This window comes from Anastrepha ludens, chromosome 4 (assembly GCF_028408465.1).
Source record: "Anastrepha ludens isolate Willacy chromosome 4, idAnaLude1.1, whole genome shotgun sequence".
NCBI classification, from domain to species: domain Eukaryota; kingdom Metazoa; phylum Arthropoda; class Insecta; order Diptera; family Tephritidae; genus Anastrepha; species Anastrepha ludens.
In genome coordinates this window covers 118,061,768-118,081,217 of record NC_071500.1, presented here as the reverse complement: position 1 = coordinate 118,081,217, position 19,450 = coordinate 118,061,768, and the positions used below count along the sequence as shown (strand labels likewise).

Below are 19,450 nucleotides of genomic sequence, written 5' to 3'. Positions count from 1 at the left end.
TGCTTCTTCTCCATCTGAACTATGAGCGGATTCAGATAATTCTTCTATATGAAATTCTTCAGCGTCTTCTTCACTACACAACTCTTTTTGTTCTTGAAGAACATTTTCTTCATCATCATTTGGATCGCTTCCGAAATATTTCACAGGTTCTCGATGACGAAGAATTCGCTCAATTTCAGCGCTTGTTCGGTCTGGTATTTTATACTAAAACAAAATCGTTTATGTTTGATAATGAAAATTAGACATATTTTGCACAAAAAAAAATTTCACTTATCTACAGAAAACTACCGAATCCTATGTCGATGGGTCGTTGACGTCCGCTTGTAAATTGCTTGCTCTGGATGCTCAACATAAACTGTACTACGAATTCGAAATTTGGACTAGACTATCCTTGTGACGAATACTTTTTAGGAGTGGGGATAACTCCTTCTCTAAATCGTTCGCATTTCTCGAGAGAATAACGATGCCGTCAGAGTAGGCACACATTTGGGTTGTTTTAAATAACAAGTTACCACCTTTGTTGACTTTCTTTAGGATGAAGTGCAGCATCGAAATGAATAATAGCCTTATTAAATAATTTGTCTGGTATTCCAATCACCATTCGCGCTGTAGACGAATGGGTGGGTGCGTGACCACCATTCGGAAAGAAACTCCAAATGATAGAAAACAGGCGTAGACAATGGCAAACCGCCGAGGGTATTTCTACCAGGAAAAAGCTACCCATAAAAACCATCTGCTGTTCGGAGTCGGCTTAAAGCTGTAGGTATATACCTCTATTTGGGAAAAAGGGGAGGAGCAGATCGGCCAAACACTCAAAAAAACATAAAAATTCAAATTTAATAAAGTTTTTGAGATCATAGCAATCCATTATGAGACCGTTATTAAAACGTTTCTGCCTTTGACAAATATTGCACGTGTTTATTTGTTCTATTATTCCACTTGAAATCATGCAGTTGATTCGAAATTCGTATGTTTTAAACTCAATTTTTAGCTTCCATATAAAATCGCAGGTGAATATAAGTTTATTTTGTTGTTGCTTTCAGTGTTAAACTCAGAGGTGAACATTTTTGCTTTTAAAATATCTACATGTGTAGTTAAGTAAGTGCCATGATATGCACTGATTATTGTTTTCAGTTCAATTTGATAAATATTATTTATATATTAAATCGGTCGCAGCAGCCGAGAAATTCTCGGGAACTACAAACCGATGAAAAGCGCGCATCTGGGAATAAAATAAATTGGCAAGAGGAGACAGCATTCTATTCCACTTCCCCGCTCGCTATCTCTATGCTCAATTAACTTGTTAGCGCTTGGCGAAAAGAAGAAGCCTTTAGAGTCAGTAATCGATGGCGTATGCGAAGTGTCATCCTGCCAAATTTAGACCATGCGGCATTCCGCTATGATTCTACAACTGATTATAGTGCGGAAAGATCCATCTCGATTGGAAAATTGGCCGTTGCTTGTCTTCATTATAAGGCACTTAAATTTGCAAGTGAAGCGGCAGGATTATGTTGTGCGATTGGTAAAATTAAATTGCCGTCATTGATTCCCTTACACCAGCCTTTGCGTACATTGGTATCTGGGATAGGAAGTGATTTGAAACAAATGCGATACTAGCGATACTAACGTGAATTTCATTTCATGGATATTTATACCGATGTAGAATAGAGGAAGAAAAATTTGTTGTTACATATTAAACCAAACCGCAAATGTTAATATTTTCCAGTTTATCGCTTTTCATTTATTTAAAATAATTTCCTATTAAATTATAATGCATTTCATACAAATGAAAAAAAATCCCAGCGCTTTTAAGCAATTGTAAAAAATAAATGCGATTTTAGAGGGACTCATTTTTCGTAGAAGTATTTCTAATCCCATCTCTAGCACACCACATGTTTTGTGCTGCTTCTGTGGATATTGCTTGATGCTTTATTATTCCGAGTGTTGTTTTAGCTGCATGAGAGCTGTCGATATCGATAACTATTGTTTGACAGCTGAGAATGGCAAACTGTGTTGATATTTCTGTTCAGTAAGGTTTGGCAAGTCTTGCCACCATTCCCGCCACACGGCCAGATTCCTTGTAAAAATACTCAAAAATTTGACCGGTGCAATGGACCATGTAACTCGTATCCGCAGCGGACATATAACCGATATATTAAGACCCGACAACACTTAATCTACTATATACTAATACATATATCTTTAAAAATGAATCCTGACAAAAAGATGGAATTAATCCGGAAACATTTTCGTCAAAGTTATTTTTCACAACTTTGGACGTGGATTAACAAGAATGCATCGATGAATTAAACATATTTTACGGCGAGCAAGGCTGACCTAACCTAACCAAAGACAGACTAGAATGATATTCGCCTTAAATCCTTCAATTGTTTTTGGAATCTGAATTTCCACATAACTTTAACCCTTCAGGACCTTTGTTGTTTTTAAGGACTCGCAATGTAAAAATTTGTTTGTTAAATAGAATAGGAAAAAAGTACAAAAATAAAGATATATCCTGAATTGTATTAACGAAACTTAAGTTTTTTATTTTATATTCAAAGGACATACATACGCATATACTACTAATTCAGAACCAACAAAAATTTAAGTACTTTAATGTAAGCAAATGCAATAATTTAGCAATTTTTGGGAGAAACCCCACTCAAAGTTAAACCAGGTGATAAACGATAAAATCATACTGAGGAAAACTCGTAATAACTTTCATGATATCAATAAATTACAATATGAAATAATGAATAATAATAATCCTTACAATTTCACGGGAGATCTACCGTCGCGTTTTCTCGAAAATCATGAAAAATTATTTACGGCAATATTCTACCTAGGTGACGAAATACGATACAGACATGTTAAGGGTCTTTCAAAAGTGACGGCTAGATGCCAGAAATAATTCCTAGACGGTACCTTCTTTATGTCATCTGCGACATATCTGTAAAGAGATATACAATTTAAGCCATGGATATTTATACGAAAAAGCTCCTCATAAAAAGTATCTGCCATTCGGAGTCGCCTTAAAACTGTAGATCCCTCCATGTGTGGAACAACATCCAATAGGAACACCACAAATAGGAGCAGGAGCTCGGCCAAACATAAGAAGTGTACACACCAAAAATAAAGCCATTTAGCTGATTTTTTCATGTAAAGGCCAAAAATGGTGATATTTGGAAATTGGGGGACATCAGAATTCGTTTGAGAGGTACGGTTCCTTCGGCAAAATTTCTTATTTTGATTCCTAGAATATGATTTTCACAGAGCAATGAGCGATTTTTTTGCCTCCCCACAAATCGACCCGGCCTAATATATATATATATATACTAGTACTAGTACTGCCATAAATTTTGTTACAAGTTAAGTATGTTTAGATATGAAATTATAATACCTTTTAAGTAAGTTAGATTTATTTAATCATGTAAATATTAAAAAAAAAAATAAATTTTCATTCGAAATGGTCACCATTTGCCTTTACACAAGCTTTCAAACGATTAGATAATTCAGCTATTGCAGCACGAATAGTTTCCATGGATATTGACGTCGCTGGTCGAGCCAAAGACTGTTTGGACTCTTCAAATTTCTGTGAGGTCTTCGACAGGCCATGTTCTCCAATTCTGGCCACAAAATATAGTCCAATGGATTCATATCTGTATTTCCAGACGGCCAATCTTTTGCGGCTATGAACAAAGGAATCTTGTTTTCCAGCCACTGCTGGGTGATTTTTGCCTTATAGGCTGAAGCGGAACCTTCTAACGCTCTCCATTGAAGAGAGGGCTACTCAACTGCTTCACCACTCCTTCTAAGATATCCTCCTGGTACACTATTGCCCCGTCTTAGCCCCTTTTTTGCAGAAATGAAGAGATTTAACGCCTTTAGAAGACACTTTTCACTAAACCAATACGGCTGGATGGTGGCCTAGTATAGATTTCGTCATTTGCTTATTAAAAACTTCTTCTCTTTCTCATCTGTGGAAAGAATATTGTCAAGGCCGTTGACCGCGAGCCACCTGCTTGCTTCTGTCGAGTCTAATTTTCTTCGAGTCTAATTTTTTTCTTTTTGTCAATTGACAAGCAGTTTGACTATGTGGAGATCATGGAGTCTTGACTTGGATCTGGACATGTTTTTCTGCTTTTAAGGATTTATGCGAATTCTTTCTCAAACAGCTTTTATGGCTGGTTCGAATCATGCGAGGACGACCAATACTTTTTCTGTCTGTCACTTCAGACGTTTGGGAAAAACGATCGTGCGGTAAACAAACATTCTCGAAATAGTACAATAAGTTTTTTCAACAATTCGTAAATCTCACTTGCATTTTTTCCACACTTTGTAATGCAATCACAGCAATGCGATTTTCCTTAGCTCCCCACTCCATGCTAACAAGTGAAATTTGCCACGAAACTGAGTATAATTTATGAGTAGACAAGGCATACGAACAAAAGAAAAAATAACGGAACTTTTTTCTGCGAATTTGTTCTCGCCGTACGCTTCTAAAATTTGTCACAGTATTTATGGCAAGACTAAGTATACTATATATACTCGTATAACGAACATCTCTATGTAACCTTTAGATGACGACATACGAAAGGAAATTGCATAATTCAGGAATCCCAAGCAAGTTGTATTTTATGCATTTTTTCATTTTTAAAGTTTGTTGATAAGAACGCTCAGATGAAAGCCTATTATTTGCTATCGATAATGTCTTTGACATCTACTTACGTACGTAGTGAAATTAAGTTACGAAAATATTTACAAAAATTTCGCTAACATTTTTTACGCTTTAAATGTGCATCTCAGCGGAAAGATAATTTTATGAAGTTACATTTAATCAAATCATACCCGTATTTATTGATATTCTTATTTATACTTACCTATTCACATATACATATATATAACATGTAAAAACAAGACACCGAGTTTGTATAAAAGATCCGAGATCAGTCGTCAGCCATCAGTTTATATCTCGCTTCGTAGTTAAGTTGTCCAAGTTCTCAACATTTCGAACAGTTCAAGTAATATGAAGAGGTTTATCTTAACACTGAGCTGCTTGATCAGCGCAGTATCAGCCGGTGTGCTGGACTCTCCTGGTAGGCAAAGTGAAGGTAGTGTGGATCGGAATAAAAACAACATTAGGAGTATTGGTAATATGTTTGACTTCATAACTAATTCACATCCTCAAACTTTTGTTTTTTTACTTAGGCACGCAGCGCCTTTCTCAAATGACTCATGAAGACCTGGTGCATCAGAAGTTTTTACTAGACATTCTCCAACACGTCAATGAGCCCATCAACAACGACGAAGAACTCCCACAAATTTCAGAATTTCAATTGGAACAGCTTGCGGGCGATCAGCAACTTTATGACGGGGTAAACCTAACATTATCCAGATTATATCTGCTCCTCACTGAGATTGGTGTGTACATTCTTCTTCATTTTCCTCCAGGGCATCGATAACCAAATGGCCAATGTGATCGAAATGAGTCGTAGCCAAGAGTTATTGAGCAAAGAAGAAGTGTTCAATATAGCCAATGATGAACATATGCATCAAATGGTTGGGCTGTATCGTCTCTTCGTCCGTTCTCGCGACTGGAATACTCTACAGCGAAATATACTCCACGCTCGCATTCATGTGAATGGTGTTCTCCTGGTCAACTCACTGCTCTTAGCCATCAGAGATCGAGATGATTCTCAGAACTTGCTTATACCTGGTATACATGAAATTTTACCCGAACTTTATCTAAACGAAGCTGTAGTCCAGGGTACTGGAGACATTGATTTGAATCAGTGGACTAATTCTCGCCCGAATATAGAAACTGATCACACGAGCATACTAGAAATGATTGGAAGAAATAAACTTTTGAATAGAAAAACTCATAGAGTGGGTTCGATGATGGACTGGAAACAGTTATGGATGCCGTGGCATGAAATGCGAATGCAGATTCAAGCGCAAAAAGTTGGTGGTGTGAACGTTCCCAAGCGCATTTGGATTCGTGATGACGATCGTATTGTCTTGCCAGTAATACCGCCGATAAATCTTGTGAGTAAGGAAAGAGAGATTCGACTACTTACAGAAGATGTTGGTTTTCAATCGTTTTTGCACTTCTTTATTAATGATTTGTGTATAAATGAGAACGAAGTCATGGAACAAAACAGACAGCAACCAGCCATGGGATTAAATAATGCTAACTTGGCTCGAATTGGCTTGGAAAGAAACGTAGGATCGATGTTAGAAAATGAAATTCGACATCGCAATGACGAAGTTAACGATGAATCTATGAGAAATACCGACTCTGTGATCACCAATACCAGCAAAGACCAAGTTTTAAACATTGGTAGTCGTAGGTGGTCCAAAACGAATGCCGACATCCATACGCTTAGTAGCGCTAATTCGGCAAAAGGAGTCATGAATCATGAACAAGCAACTGACGATCAATCTTCCAACCCTCGCTGGCAGCAACAGGTATCGTCATTATCGGGCGACATTAGAGATCGATTTGTAGGAGCCCAACCTCCTACAATGGTCATTGACGACGTTAATGAGCGTCAAGTCTTCAATACTAATATGAATAGCAAAGATGAAGGCAAAGTGAGCCTTGACATGGATGTCGGTATGGGAATGCCAATGGACTGGAACAGACAAATGGCTATGCATCGACAAAGGGTTAACCATGTTCAGAAGAATAAATTGGACAAGAATTTGCCAGAAATTGATATCAACGATGAGCGCTTATTGCACGTCAGCCGTCGACGGCTCAATCAGTTAAAGTGGTCCATGGAGCAAAAAGAACGTCAACAGCAGACTGAAGTTGACGAAAGAGGTAGCCCCAGAGTCAATACGCAATGGCTGCCACTTGATAGGTTCAGTGGAAACGGGTTAAGTGCAATCCGATACAAAGTTATTGATGCTGCGATTCGAAATGAAAGACATGTAGAAAATCCAAGGATATGGGCGACGGTTGCTCGTGGTATGGGAAACATTGGAATTCATGTAGGGCCCCAGTTTCGCAAGCAAAGTGGAAGCAAAAGTGATGAAAAAGATGGTGGGGCGGTAAATAACGGCCGCCGTCCAATTATTCACTGGGACAATGAGCGTGACCTTAGCACACAAAATGCTGAGGTTAGAACAGGAACCGATATGTCGCGCCAACGTACCCGTCGCAGTATTAAAATCGGTGAGGTTGTGAACCGTCAACGCAACGTCGAGCAAGCACGTGGAGGAGAGTTGCTATTGCATAACCTTCAACAGTTAATAGCTCGAATCAATCTGGAGCAGATTTCTCTTGGTCTAAATGATGCACTTCCCTCCCGCTTTAACACACAACGTCTCACAAACGCTGCAGATGAACGGTTCGCGCTGCGCTTAAACGATATGCGGCAGAACAACCGCCGCCAACGAATATTCCTCGATAGAATCAATGAAGTTGAAAAGCGTCTAAATTTGATAATAGAGCTGGAAATCGCTCGCACCATTGAATCTAAGCGAGTGACAGCTGTTCGCAATAACGGCGATATCGATCGCATTATTGGGAACGCCCTTATGGGTAAAGGGGTCCTCGGCAAAGATGTGAGCATTTTGAACGTTTTGCGTGAGATAAACTCCCAGACTGAGGACATTAATGGCGACATTCAGAAAATAACTCTTGTTACTATGAATATAAGGGATCCAATTGTATTACACTTACTGCGTCGGATAGTGCGCATGGCTGATTTACAACGGCAACAAGCGCTAGGCAGCTACCGCAAAGAAGAAATTGAAATGTCTGGAGTTGCCATCAATGATGTTGAAGTTGGCCGGTTACGGACCTATGTTGACACCACCGATGTGGATCTCATCAATGCTCTCGATGCGAAGCACACACTCACTCCCAATCAGGGCCCAGCGAACTCTCAACGAATGCTTGTTACACGTCAACAACGTCTGAACCACCAAACGTTCACCATCAACGTTGATGTTACCTCAGATCGCAATCAACGCGTAGTCGTGCGTACTCTTCTAGGGCCGAAGACTGGTGTCAATGGTCTTGGCTTAAATGACCAACGTCAAAATTTTATCTTGCTGGATACTCAGGTAGTTGATCTTCACAACGGGCACAACCAGATTACACGCAAATCTGGCGACATCAACTGGACCTCACGCGATACAACTCCATTTACCGAAGTTTACAAGCGCGTCTTGCAGGCTCTCAATGGTCAAATGAACATAATCTCAGATCAGTTACAAGGACAAACTTGTCGCTTCCCTCATCGCCTACTGCTGCCACGCGGTAGAGTCAATGGATTGCCTATGCAAATGCTTACTGTTATCACACCAGTGGAAAATGGCGCCCCTACAAGACAAGCTCTTGAGATGAGTAATAGAATCTGCGGTTTTGGAATGAGCAATCTGAATACGGACCGACAGCCACTAGGTTTTCCGCTGGATCGCCCCTTGCAGGACATGCAACAGATTACATTACTGCCCAATGTGCATTTAATGGACGTTCAGATCTACCACGACAATCAGTTAAAAACCCCATAGCTTAATGAATGACTTAGAGAATATATTGAACGTTAACGGTTGTATCGACATTGTCAATTCCGAAAGCTGGAACCGAATATGCTTGAAATGTGATTATACACAAATACATGCATATATATAATATGTAAATATGTATTTGTGTATGTATGTATGTAATAAGTATGTAATTGTCTTTAATTGATTTTTTAATAAAGAAATAATTTTCTACTGCAAAATCGAAACTTTTTTCCTTCATATGTACGCACACAAGTTGCAAGCATAAATGTGGTGGAATATTGGAATAATAACTGTTTGAAATTAAGTGTAATGGAGCAGAAATTCATTTTTCCTTGGCAGACAAAAACTCATTATTTTAGCAAACTCTTGAAAATAATGGAAATTTACGACCATGGCTGATGTTGAAGTTACATGCCTACGACATGAAGCTGCACCAACTACGACAGATAGGCTATCCAACTACAACAACGATTTCCATTACCTCACTACTCTACTTTGCCGCACAAAGGGAAGAAAGGTGTGAAATGATGTGGGCTCACAAGGCCCTCAAGCATTTTGTCTGCATTACACTGTGGGTAAACGTGAAAGAATTCATTCCTATAAATACGACTCCTGAGTATGTACGGTTAAAATTCTCGACAAGGTTGGGACAACTTCCAAATCCACAATTTCTTGTTCTTAGTAGTCGCTGATCTAAAGTTGCTATTTTTAACTTATTCTTTATAAATGTATATGTAAGTAATTAGACATGAACATATGAACCATTGCTTCATTCAAAACCTTGTGCCATCTGTCTCTATCTATGGCTACCTCCATCCATCGCCGCACATTTAGCTTTTCAAGGTCAACTTCTACGTCTTCGAGCCATCTCTTACTGTCGCGTCTTCTTATTCGGCCACAAACAGGGCGTAATTTAACTACCTTTCGAGTTGTTCTCTCCTTGGGCATTCTAAACACGTGTCCCAGCCATCTTATCCTCTGAGATTTTATAAATCTTATCACAGTTTCGTTTTTTGCTAGTAGTTGCCGCTCACGATATTATCTAATTCGATAGGTACCGTCTTGTAGTCTTACAGGTCCATATATTTTTCGCAATATTTTTCTTTCAACTACGATTAGCTGAGTAATGTCAGTAGTTTTTAGCGTCCATAGTTCGCAACCACAGGTAAGCACGGGCGGATCAAGTTTTTGTATGTCCTTAACTTTTGGACGCGAAATATTAATTTAGACTCAAGTAGCTTTAAATTAAAGATGTAAGACTTATTTTCTGCTAAAACTCTACCATTTAATGTCAATGATGTATCCTTATTGGCTGATATTTTGATACCCAGATATGTAAATTCTTGTACATCCGGTTTTACTAAATAAAAAAAAAGAATTTCAAATTTTAACATCACTAGTTTGGGCTATAATTCCCCATGCGGGAATCCACTTTGTTTCTCTAATATGCGGTGAAATACTGTACTGCAGTAAAATTTTGAACTGTGAAAGCTTTTTTAATTAATACTAGATAGGCCCTTAAATTGTTTCAAAGCGAGCTTAATTCTATTTAAAAATGGAAATGTCGCGAGAAAATGCAAAATTCATCTCGTTTAATATCTCGAACTCGTTTTCTTACACTGTTTGCTAAACATAGAAAAGTTAAAAAAATCATAACATTTAAAGATAAACAAAAGGTTTTCCCTATGGTGCTTAAATTTTAACTCAACCATTGCAAGTCATTCTTTTTGTTCCAGCCTAGCGTGACTATTTGTTCCCCATTGTGGAGGAAACAATCCCATTGAGCAAGTCCTCACCACAAGTCCATAACGCCTTTGATTGGATTAAACATAAGCATATCGAAACTACTGCTGAAAGTTCGACACAAGTTTTCAACTAATTCTCTTATGCAGTGAAGACAAGCTACCTGACGAACGCTAGGTTTAGTGTTTCGAATACCTTTTAAATGTCCCACGCTTCCCAGAATTCAGGGTTCTCATTGTATATGCGCTATCAGAGACATCCACACCAGCCGAACGAGTTTTTTCGGCAATTAAAAGTGACTGGGCGATCGAATAAACCGGATTAGAAGGTAATACGCTGAAGTCTATTTGGTCACTTAACATAATTTGGAACAGAACTGCTTAGGCATTTCAAAGTAAAACCAGATTTGTTGAAGAGAATTTCATCGCAGTGGAAGTATCACTTGGTCGCTTCGACATCGACTACTCTTGGCGAAGAAAACTTTATCCAGCTTCCATAAAATTGTATAATAAGAATTTATTTTAAGTGAACTACATATGTACATACATAAATCTTATTTTGCTTTGAAACAATTGTTGTCATCAATTATTTTTTGACGTACGATTTTAATAAAAAAAGGGCTCCCTCTCTTTTGCCAAAAAAATTGTTACACTATCTTAGCTCCAATTTCCTGGTAAGTATCTTAGCAAAGCTGGCCAAACTGGTACTTTGTAATTCGGCAATTCGTAATTTTTTCTTTCACGAATCTGCCTTTAGATATGTATCTTTGAGCGCTTGCCAAATCATCATACTTTTTTTTTGACAAAATAAGAGACTTTCGGTCTAATTACGGACTAAAACTGAGAAATATTCAGAAAAAGTCTTAAATTGAAGAAATATATACGCATTGGTACCACTGTTGCGTGCTAACGTTGTGCATTCTATGGCCTTTGTATGTATGTATAAATATGTAAAAAGAAATATATTTAAGTGCACATAAACAGTGCTTTTCAAAATTGTTCAAAGTTGGTATTTTTTCCAAACGGTTGGGGCTTTGTTACGACCTAATTTTACATTTAGAGTGAAACATCGCTCTAACATTGTTGGAGATGGAGAAAATTGCGTTATCGATAGTTTGGATACATTTTAATATCATACATTTTCAATCTAAGGGAATTTTAAGAAATTTCAGTTTTTGTTTTTTGGTTGTCATGTTCAAATCATGATAAAAAAGGCAGTTCCATATTAATTTTTGGTTCCCATATTAACTACCTGACAATTAGCAGATTCTGTCATACCGGATAGGAAAAATCGTGTTTTTTTATTATTAAATAATAAATGTTAACAAAGTGTGCTCATATGATACATTCGATAAGTCCAATTTTTTACTACGATGCAAACGATGGTCATTTGGCTTCAACGTAACCCAAGATTCTTACGTAAAATTTTCGACGTAGTCGAAAACAAATGCCAACAAGTTGAGAAAGACGACGAATTGATATTTCAGCTTTATTTTTTGCGCTTTAGGATTTTGCGAACAGATTTATTTTTGACGTGATGACGTCTTATAATTCGATTTAGCCGGCTGCACGCACGAAAAAATGCGTCGTTATCTTGCTCAATCGTCGTTATCTTGCTCATTCGTCTTTATATTGCTCATGCGTCGTTACCTTGCTTGTACTGCAAGCGAGAGCTCGGAACGAACGACAAAGAGCACAATCGGCCCCCGCGTTCGGCAACGTTCGACATCTGGCTCTCTCCTACTTGAGTGAGCATATGTATGTACTACTGTGGGCAAAAAGTAAGGTGAATTTGGTTGTAAAATGAAAAATCTTTATTTATTCTTGTAAATCAATTTCATCCCCTTCAAAATAATCCCCTCTCGATGAAATATACTTATGCCAACGATTTTTCCAATCCCCGAAACATGCCAAATAGTCCATTTCCGGTATAGCCATCAGCACCTTCTTCGATTCAGCTTTTATCTCCTCAATCGACTCGAAACGCGTTTGGCAAGGTCGAAGGAATTCATAGTGCACCACAACGCGAAAATCGAAAAAAAACTGTCATCATGACCTTTATTTTTGAACGACTTTGACGTGCTCTCTTCGGTCTGGCCTCGCCTTTAGCACGATATTCGCTTGATTTCAGGGTCGTAAGCATAAATCCAAGTCTCATCTCCCGTAATGATGCATTTGAGCTTGTCCTGATAGTCTGAAAGCATTGTTTCACACACATCAACGCGACGACTTTTTTCCAAGAAATTGAGAGTTTTCGGTACCAAACGAGATTTGACTTTTCGTAGGCCCAAATAGTCTTTAAAAATGGTTTTCACAGATCCTTTTCTTTAACAGTCAACCGACGATTTTTGAGCACTAACTCCTTCACTTTATTGACGTGTTAGTCATCTGTTCACGTCGATGGTCGTCCGGAGCGCTCCAAGTCATCAACACGTTCTCGACCCTCTTTGAAGTCTTTGTACCACTTATAAACATTTTTCTGTGACATGGTCGAATCACCAAATGGCTTCTGCATGCTAAACGTTTCCGCAGCCGAAATTTCATTCCGCAAACAAAATTTGATGGCACTTCTCTGCTCAATCAAATCAGACATTGTAAAAATCGAAAAATGCACTCTTGGTCGTTTGGTAAACACAAGCGTAAATATATTATATTACTGATAATGACATTCACATGAAAGTTGGCCCAGATGTTATTAACAGTGCTGCCAACTCATGAAAAAAATAACTAGAGCGAAATTTTAGTCCCGCGAACTTTGACAAATAAATTCACCTTACTTTTTGCCCACAGTCAAAAGGAGGTATGTGAGGTTTGCTAAAAAAATAAGGTGAATTTTCAAATTTCGCGGGCTACTTGAATTCGAATTCCGTTTATTATTTTTTTATGTTGGTACACTTGTCTCGAAGATACGTTCACGGTATTAACAATAAGGCATGTTTATTTTGTTTGTGAGAGGCATAAATGAGACAAGTGTTTTGCGTGTTCGCCGATTTTCTGCTACCGACTTTTGGCTCTTCTGGACTCTTCTATTGGGACGATTTGACTTTGGTTTCGATGTCATAACCATATACTCATGATTCGTTACCAGTTATGACCCTTTTAAGCAAATCTGGATCATCGTTGAGTCATTCAACAATTCCTGAGCGATGCTCATGCGACGTTGTTTTTGGTCAAAACTCAGCAACTTAGTAGCGAACTTCGCTTCCACACGATTTCCGAAAAGATTGCATGATATGAGCCAACCGACATACTGATATCCTGACATTCTCAGGAACTTCTCTAATTCCATACAATTTTCTTCACTTACTCAACATTTTCATCGGTTGTTTATGAGCTGGGGCATCCAGAGTGAGCGTCGTCATTCATATCTCTCGACTTTCTGTGAAAAGCTTGTACCACTTGTAAAATTTTTTTGTCTCGTATGCCACTGTCAACATTTCAAGTGTTTTTTAGCACTTAATTCCATTTTTTTACGCAAAATTTGTTGCAACTTCTTTGATCAATTTTTTTCCGATAGCAGAAAATCGCCGAACTTCTCTTCTTCTTAATTGGCGCGATAACCGCTTACGCGATTTTGGCCGAGCTTAACAAAGCGCGCCAGTCGTTTCTTTCTCGTGCTAACCGGCGCCAATTGGACACACCAAGTGGAGCCAAGTCCTTCTCCACCTGATCTTTCCAACGCAGAGGAGGCCTTCCTCTTCCTCTGCTACCACCAGCTGGTACCGCATCGAATACTTTCAAAGCCGGAGCGTTTGTATCCATTCGGACGACATGACCCAGCCAACGAAGCCGCTGGATCTTTATTCGCTGCGCTATGTCTATGTCGTCGTAAAGCTCATACAGCTCATCGTTCCATCGTCTGCGATATTCGCCGTTGCCAAATCGCCGAACACACATACTAAAAATGCTATATTGCTAAAACCCTGAACACATGCTCGAGACATAAAAAAAGTAAAAATCGGAAGTCGAGTTTTGAACAAATCTCGTACACTTCGTATACACATTAATACGTTTTGACTTAAATTATTTTTTTATAAAAATATAGATCATACTACATCAAGAACCATATAAAGCAAAGTTACGAAATTCGGCAAATTTTCATCAAAAATTCAAATTTTTTACTCAGAATTTTTAGAAAAATTGTGTTGATTTTTAACAATTTTTTCTGCTGACGGTGTTGAGTGTTTTCTTCCATATAAAAAATTTGGAGGAGGCATTAAATGGAGAAAGTGCATAAAAAACTATAAAAAAACATAGGGCGGAAACAAAAGCTCCCCAACGATTTCTGTCAGCCGCTATATGTCTAATTTTGTTGCAAGTAGCGGTAGAAAAGTTCTCAATCGGGATTGTGCGCATCCAAGCTTGTCGGGGCGTCCTCTGCGCCGGCTTCATTGTAGGTTCCATCAAAAAGCCATTTTCGCAACACTCTCGCCTTCAGTACGGAGAGTATGTCCAATCCAGTTTCATTTACGTCTTATAATTTCAAGGTTGATTGGGCAGCATAGTATAATAATATATATATACATACATATATACAATTGGGGCGTACACCCCTTTCGGGTGTTTGGCCCAGCTCCTCCTCTTATTTGTGGCGTGCGTCTTGATGTTATCCCCCAAATGAAGGGACCTACAGTTTGAAGCCGACTCCGAACGGCTGATATTTTTTATGAGGAGCTTTTTCATGGCAGAAATACAGTCGGAGGTTTGCCATTGCCTGCCGAGGGGCGACCGCTATTAGAAAAATGTTTTTCTTTATTTTGTATTTCACCAAGATTCGAGCCTACGTTCTCTCTGTGAATTCCGAATGGTAGCCACGCTCCAACCCATTCGGTTACGGCGGCCGCTGTAATTGTGTTGACAAAATTGGACACAAATAGGCAAGGTAAGAATAATGTTTCTTATGAACGTTTTTGTGAGTCACGGTATATAATCATAAGTACACATGTGCATCATACATTTATGAAGTGTAGATCACGGAAGGGAGTGATTATATTTTCATTTTAAATTCTTCACGGAAAATTACATTTTGAACGAGCCACGGCAGGTAACTAGCAGGATGTACAATATGATACATACAATGTATACATACATACGTACTTAGATGCAACCGCTAGAGAAGTTTCAATCCACTACGAATATTATACATAAGAAAACTTAAAAAAGATGAAAAGTGTTGCAATAATGCACAAACACTAATTTATGTCAGAGCCAGTAAAAAAAACAAAGCACCCAGTTTTCAAAAGAAATAAAAAATATGTCTTCGGTCTACTCTTTTCTTAGCACTTGTATTATTTAGTTATATATAATATATGTATGTGCATTCACATATATAAAATATTACAAAAGCAAAATACGCGCATACTTATTTATAATACAGCTCAAAATTTAAGACGCTTGGTATACATACACACATAAATATACATATTTCTTAGAATACTCCATGTTTTTAAAAAAGTTTCCAAAACCCAAATGTAATATTTTAGTAAATGAAAAAAATGTGGCCGAAAGTTAATTTAAATTTGATACACCTGTACCTCGCTTTACACGGTAGATACGTTCCTGACAAAACCGTGTAAGTCGAATAAAAAAATTGTATATGGAAAAACCGTGTAAAGCGAAAAAGAGTATAAATAAGACTTTTAAGACATTATTGAACTTAAAAACATAGCTTTATACAGTTAATAAGACATAAAAGAATCATTTAAGTCAGAAAAAACATAAGAATAGGTAAAACAAAAAAATTCATTCCATTAAAAAAAATATATGTTTTTCATTATAATAAATAAAACAAAATTTAATACTTCTGGCTCATCCCTATTTTCAAGCAACCTTAATCACTATCACTTTCGACTATTAGTTTTCTCTTACGAAATTATAATATTTGACTCATCGCTGGATAAAATAATCTCATTGGATTTTTCTTCTGCATTTACTGAATTGGTTGTAGTCATTGTTTGATGAGCATTTTTTTTTTTGAAACAATGCTGAAATAAGCTTTTATTGCTTATTTTTATTTGTCATATCTTTCTAGACTTCTTTATATTGTTTTAATAGATCATTAACACCTCGTTGAAATTTAAGACCACGATCCAAAATAACATCTCCTTCTTGAAAATGGTTTCCTAGTTTTATTCCTAGTACAAGTCCCTCGTGAACAAATTTAGCTGTGAATACATTGGATTCATTGTTTCCGATGTCAGATTCAAAGTCATATTCAACACTATTCTCCTCACAACTTTTAACCATTTCAATTAAGCCGTCTGGATTTAGTTCCTGATCTTGCATTAATTCTTTAATATCTGCTTGAGTTATATCGTCAAAACCTTCTCCACCCAATTCTTGACGCAACTCAATTATCCGAGAATACTCTTCCTCCAAAGCTACGCTACTATTCTCACCATTAAATATATCAGGCCATAAAGACTTCCAACAGGCATGCGCGTTGATTTTTTAATCTCGTTATATGACAAGCTTATGTGCTTGAGACAATCCAACATTGTAAATTTTTTCCAGGCATCAATAATTGAAAGAGTTCCTTGAAAGTCGAAATTATCCCTTGGTCTAGGGGTTGTAAAAAAGAAGTCGTATTTGGAGGTAAAAAAACAACTTCAATATTTTCATGCTGCAAGTCTTGAGGGTGTCTTGGGGTATTATCAAGAATTAGAAGGACTTTAAAAGGTAACCCTTTTTTGATTAAATACTTTTTCACATCTGGCACGAAAATATTATCGAACCAGTCATTGAATAACGTTGCGGCAACCCAAACTCTTTTATTGGCTTTCCAATAAACGGGAATATTGTTAATATTCAAACCTTTAAACGATCGTGGTCGGTTAGCTTTACCAATGACCAATGGCTTCATAATATGATCTTCAGAAGCATTACTACGAGTACAAAGAAGAATCGTTATACGATCTTTGCAGCCTTATGACCGCAAACTTTTGGGGATATTTTTGGGTTTCTTCCAAATTAGCAGATGCTTGTGCACCTTTTAATTTTAGACTATGCAAAGAATGTCTTTGCTTAAATCGTTGGCACCAGCCACGACTTGCGTTAAAAGCCACCTTATCGCAGAAATGGAAGGCATTTGGTTTTGCAGTGTGTCATAAATTATTAAAGCCTTATTTTGTATGGCATTCGTGTCAATTGGAATTCTTTTTTGATTTTGGTCTTCTACCCATATCATTAGAGCCTTTTCCATGTTTTCCATAGTAGCATTTCTTACTTGTGAAGTTGTGCTCATACTCGAATGCATTCCAGCTGCTACACTTTTTCTAATTGAGTCTTCGTTTTTCTTTATGGATCTTATTGTTGCTCGTTCATTGAATAAAATTTAGCAATATCCACTATTCTTTCTTTATTTCTTAAGCGGTCCAAAATTTCAATTTTAGTTGCGAAAGAAATAATTTTTCTCTTCATGCCGGTTTTTTTAATTTTTGCTTTTCCCATAGTAAATATTTTTTTGCTTTTGCATTTAAAGGTAAATTCCCTCTTTGTTTTTCTTTAATTAAAGTACATTATCAAAGTATTATGACAGAATAACATGTGGTATTGACAGATTTAAAACAATGTCAATGGGACTTTCTGGCGGATTGCTTTGCGCAAATTGCGCATAACTTGCAGGTAATATTCCTTATTGACCGTTTTAACCTCTGGCAAGAACTCATGATGCACAACGCCCCTGTAATCGCAGAAAACGGTAAGCAAAACTTTTACGTTCGACCGAACTTGTCCCGCTTTTTTCGGTCTTGGTTTTTGCGGCAGCTTCCATTGAGATAATTGAGCTTTGGTCTCCACATTATAACCATAAACCCACGATTCGTCACCAGTTATGACCCTCTGGAGCAAATTTGGGTCGCCGTGGTCATTAGCAATGTTCATACGATGCTGCTTTTGGTCGAAATTGAGCAGCTTTGGTACGAATTTTGCGGCGACCCGTCTCATGCCTGGGAAGTATTCAAAGGGGTGCTAGTCTCTGCATAAGCGGGCCACTAAAGACTACGTCCACGGCAGCAATGAATGTTATGCTGCACCTATTACCGATTGAGGCCTACAGCAAACAGCTGGCGGCGAAATCGGCACAAGAGAATCTTCCAACTTAGTCCCTAACAGAAGAGGTCACGCAAAAATACTAGACGAATACCTCTGCCTACATCAAGCGACAGATGTTTGTAGCTCAGTGGAGTTGCATTTAAACACATCCTTTACCACAACTTTCCCAACGAGAGACGATTAGGACAATGGGGTAATGGACAACAAAAGCGGAATCAGCATCTGTACTGATGGTTCCAAGCTAAATGATCAAGTAGGCGGAGGCCTTCATTCTGAAGGATTGAGTGCCAACATCGCATTCCGGTTACCGGATCACTGCAGTGTATTTCAAGCTGAAATTTTGGCTATCAGGGAAGGCCTGCTAGCCCTAAATAAAAGAGTCCTCATCACAAAAGATATTAACATATTTTCAGATAGCTAATCGGCCCTGAAAGCTTTAAAATCGCCTAATATTAACTCGAAGACAGTAAAAGAATGTATCGACGTTTTGACAGAACTATCACAGTACTTTGTAATAAACCTGCTCTGGGTGCCGGGTCATAGAGACATAGAAAGCAACTGCAAAGTAGATGAACTGGCGATATTGGGTACCACATTACCGATCCAACCAGACAAAGCAAACATACCTATAACTTTTGCAACTTGCAAGATGCTTATAGAGAAACACACTATCAGTGCTGTCAACAGGCTATGGTCTCAGTCCCTGACCTGTGCAACTAGTAGGATGACGTGGCCGGAATGGAACAGGGGCCGCACAAACCGGCTGTTGAAACTAAACAGGAAAAACATGAGAAATCTTCTCGGGGTCCTAACAGGAAGCTGTAACGACATTGAAGAAGAAGATACTATATAACACTTTCTAAGCGGGTGCATGGCTCTGGATAGAAGAAGGTTCAATATTCTAGGAAAAAGCTCCCTGAATAACTTGGCAGAAGCAACCAATATAAAAATAACAAGTCTTGTTAGATATATCAACCAAAGGTTGGTTCAATGAGGACGATGTAGAGTGACGAGAGGGGATAGCCCCGGTGGCATCACAATGGGTCTACAGCAGACCTAGGTGAGTCAAACGACAACCACTATACCTCCCTACCTCAGGTCCAAATCATTGAAAAAAATCGAATCGCACGAGC

At 38.0% G+C, this 19,450-nt stretch overlaps 1 protein-coding gene across 1 annotated transcript in view; it reads left to right on the top strand.

Moving 5' to 3' along the window:
* Positions 1-8,741, top strand: part of LOC128861979 (uncharacterized) — a 35,598-nt gene extending 26,857 nt beyond the window's left edge. Inside the window, exons 7-9 of the mRNA XM_054100355.1 lie at positions 4,987-5,150; positions 5,209-5,375; positions 5,452-8,741. Of these exons, the coding sequence (XP_053956330.1) occupies positions 4,987-5,150; positions 5,209-5,375; positions 5,452-8,526 (3,406 nt within the window). The 3' untranslated portion in view covers positions 8,527-8,741. The remainder of the gene's footprint in view (positions 1-4,986; positions 5,151-5,208; positions 5,376-5,451) is intronic.
* The last annotated feature ends 10,709 nt before the right edge of the window (positions 8,742-19,450 follow it).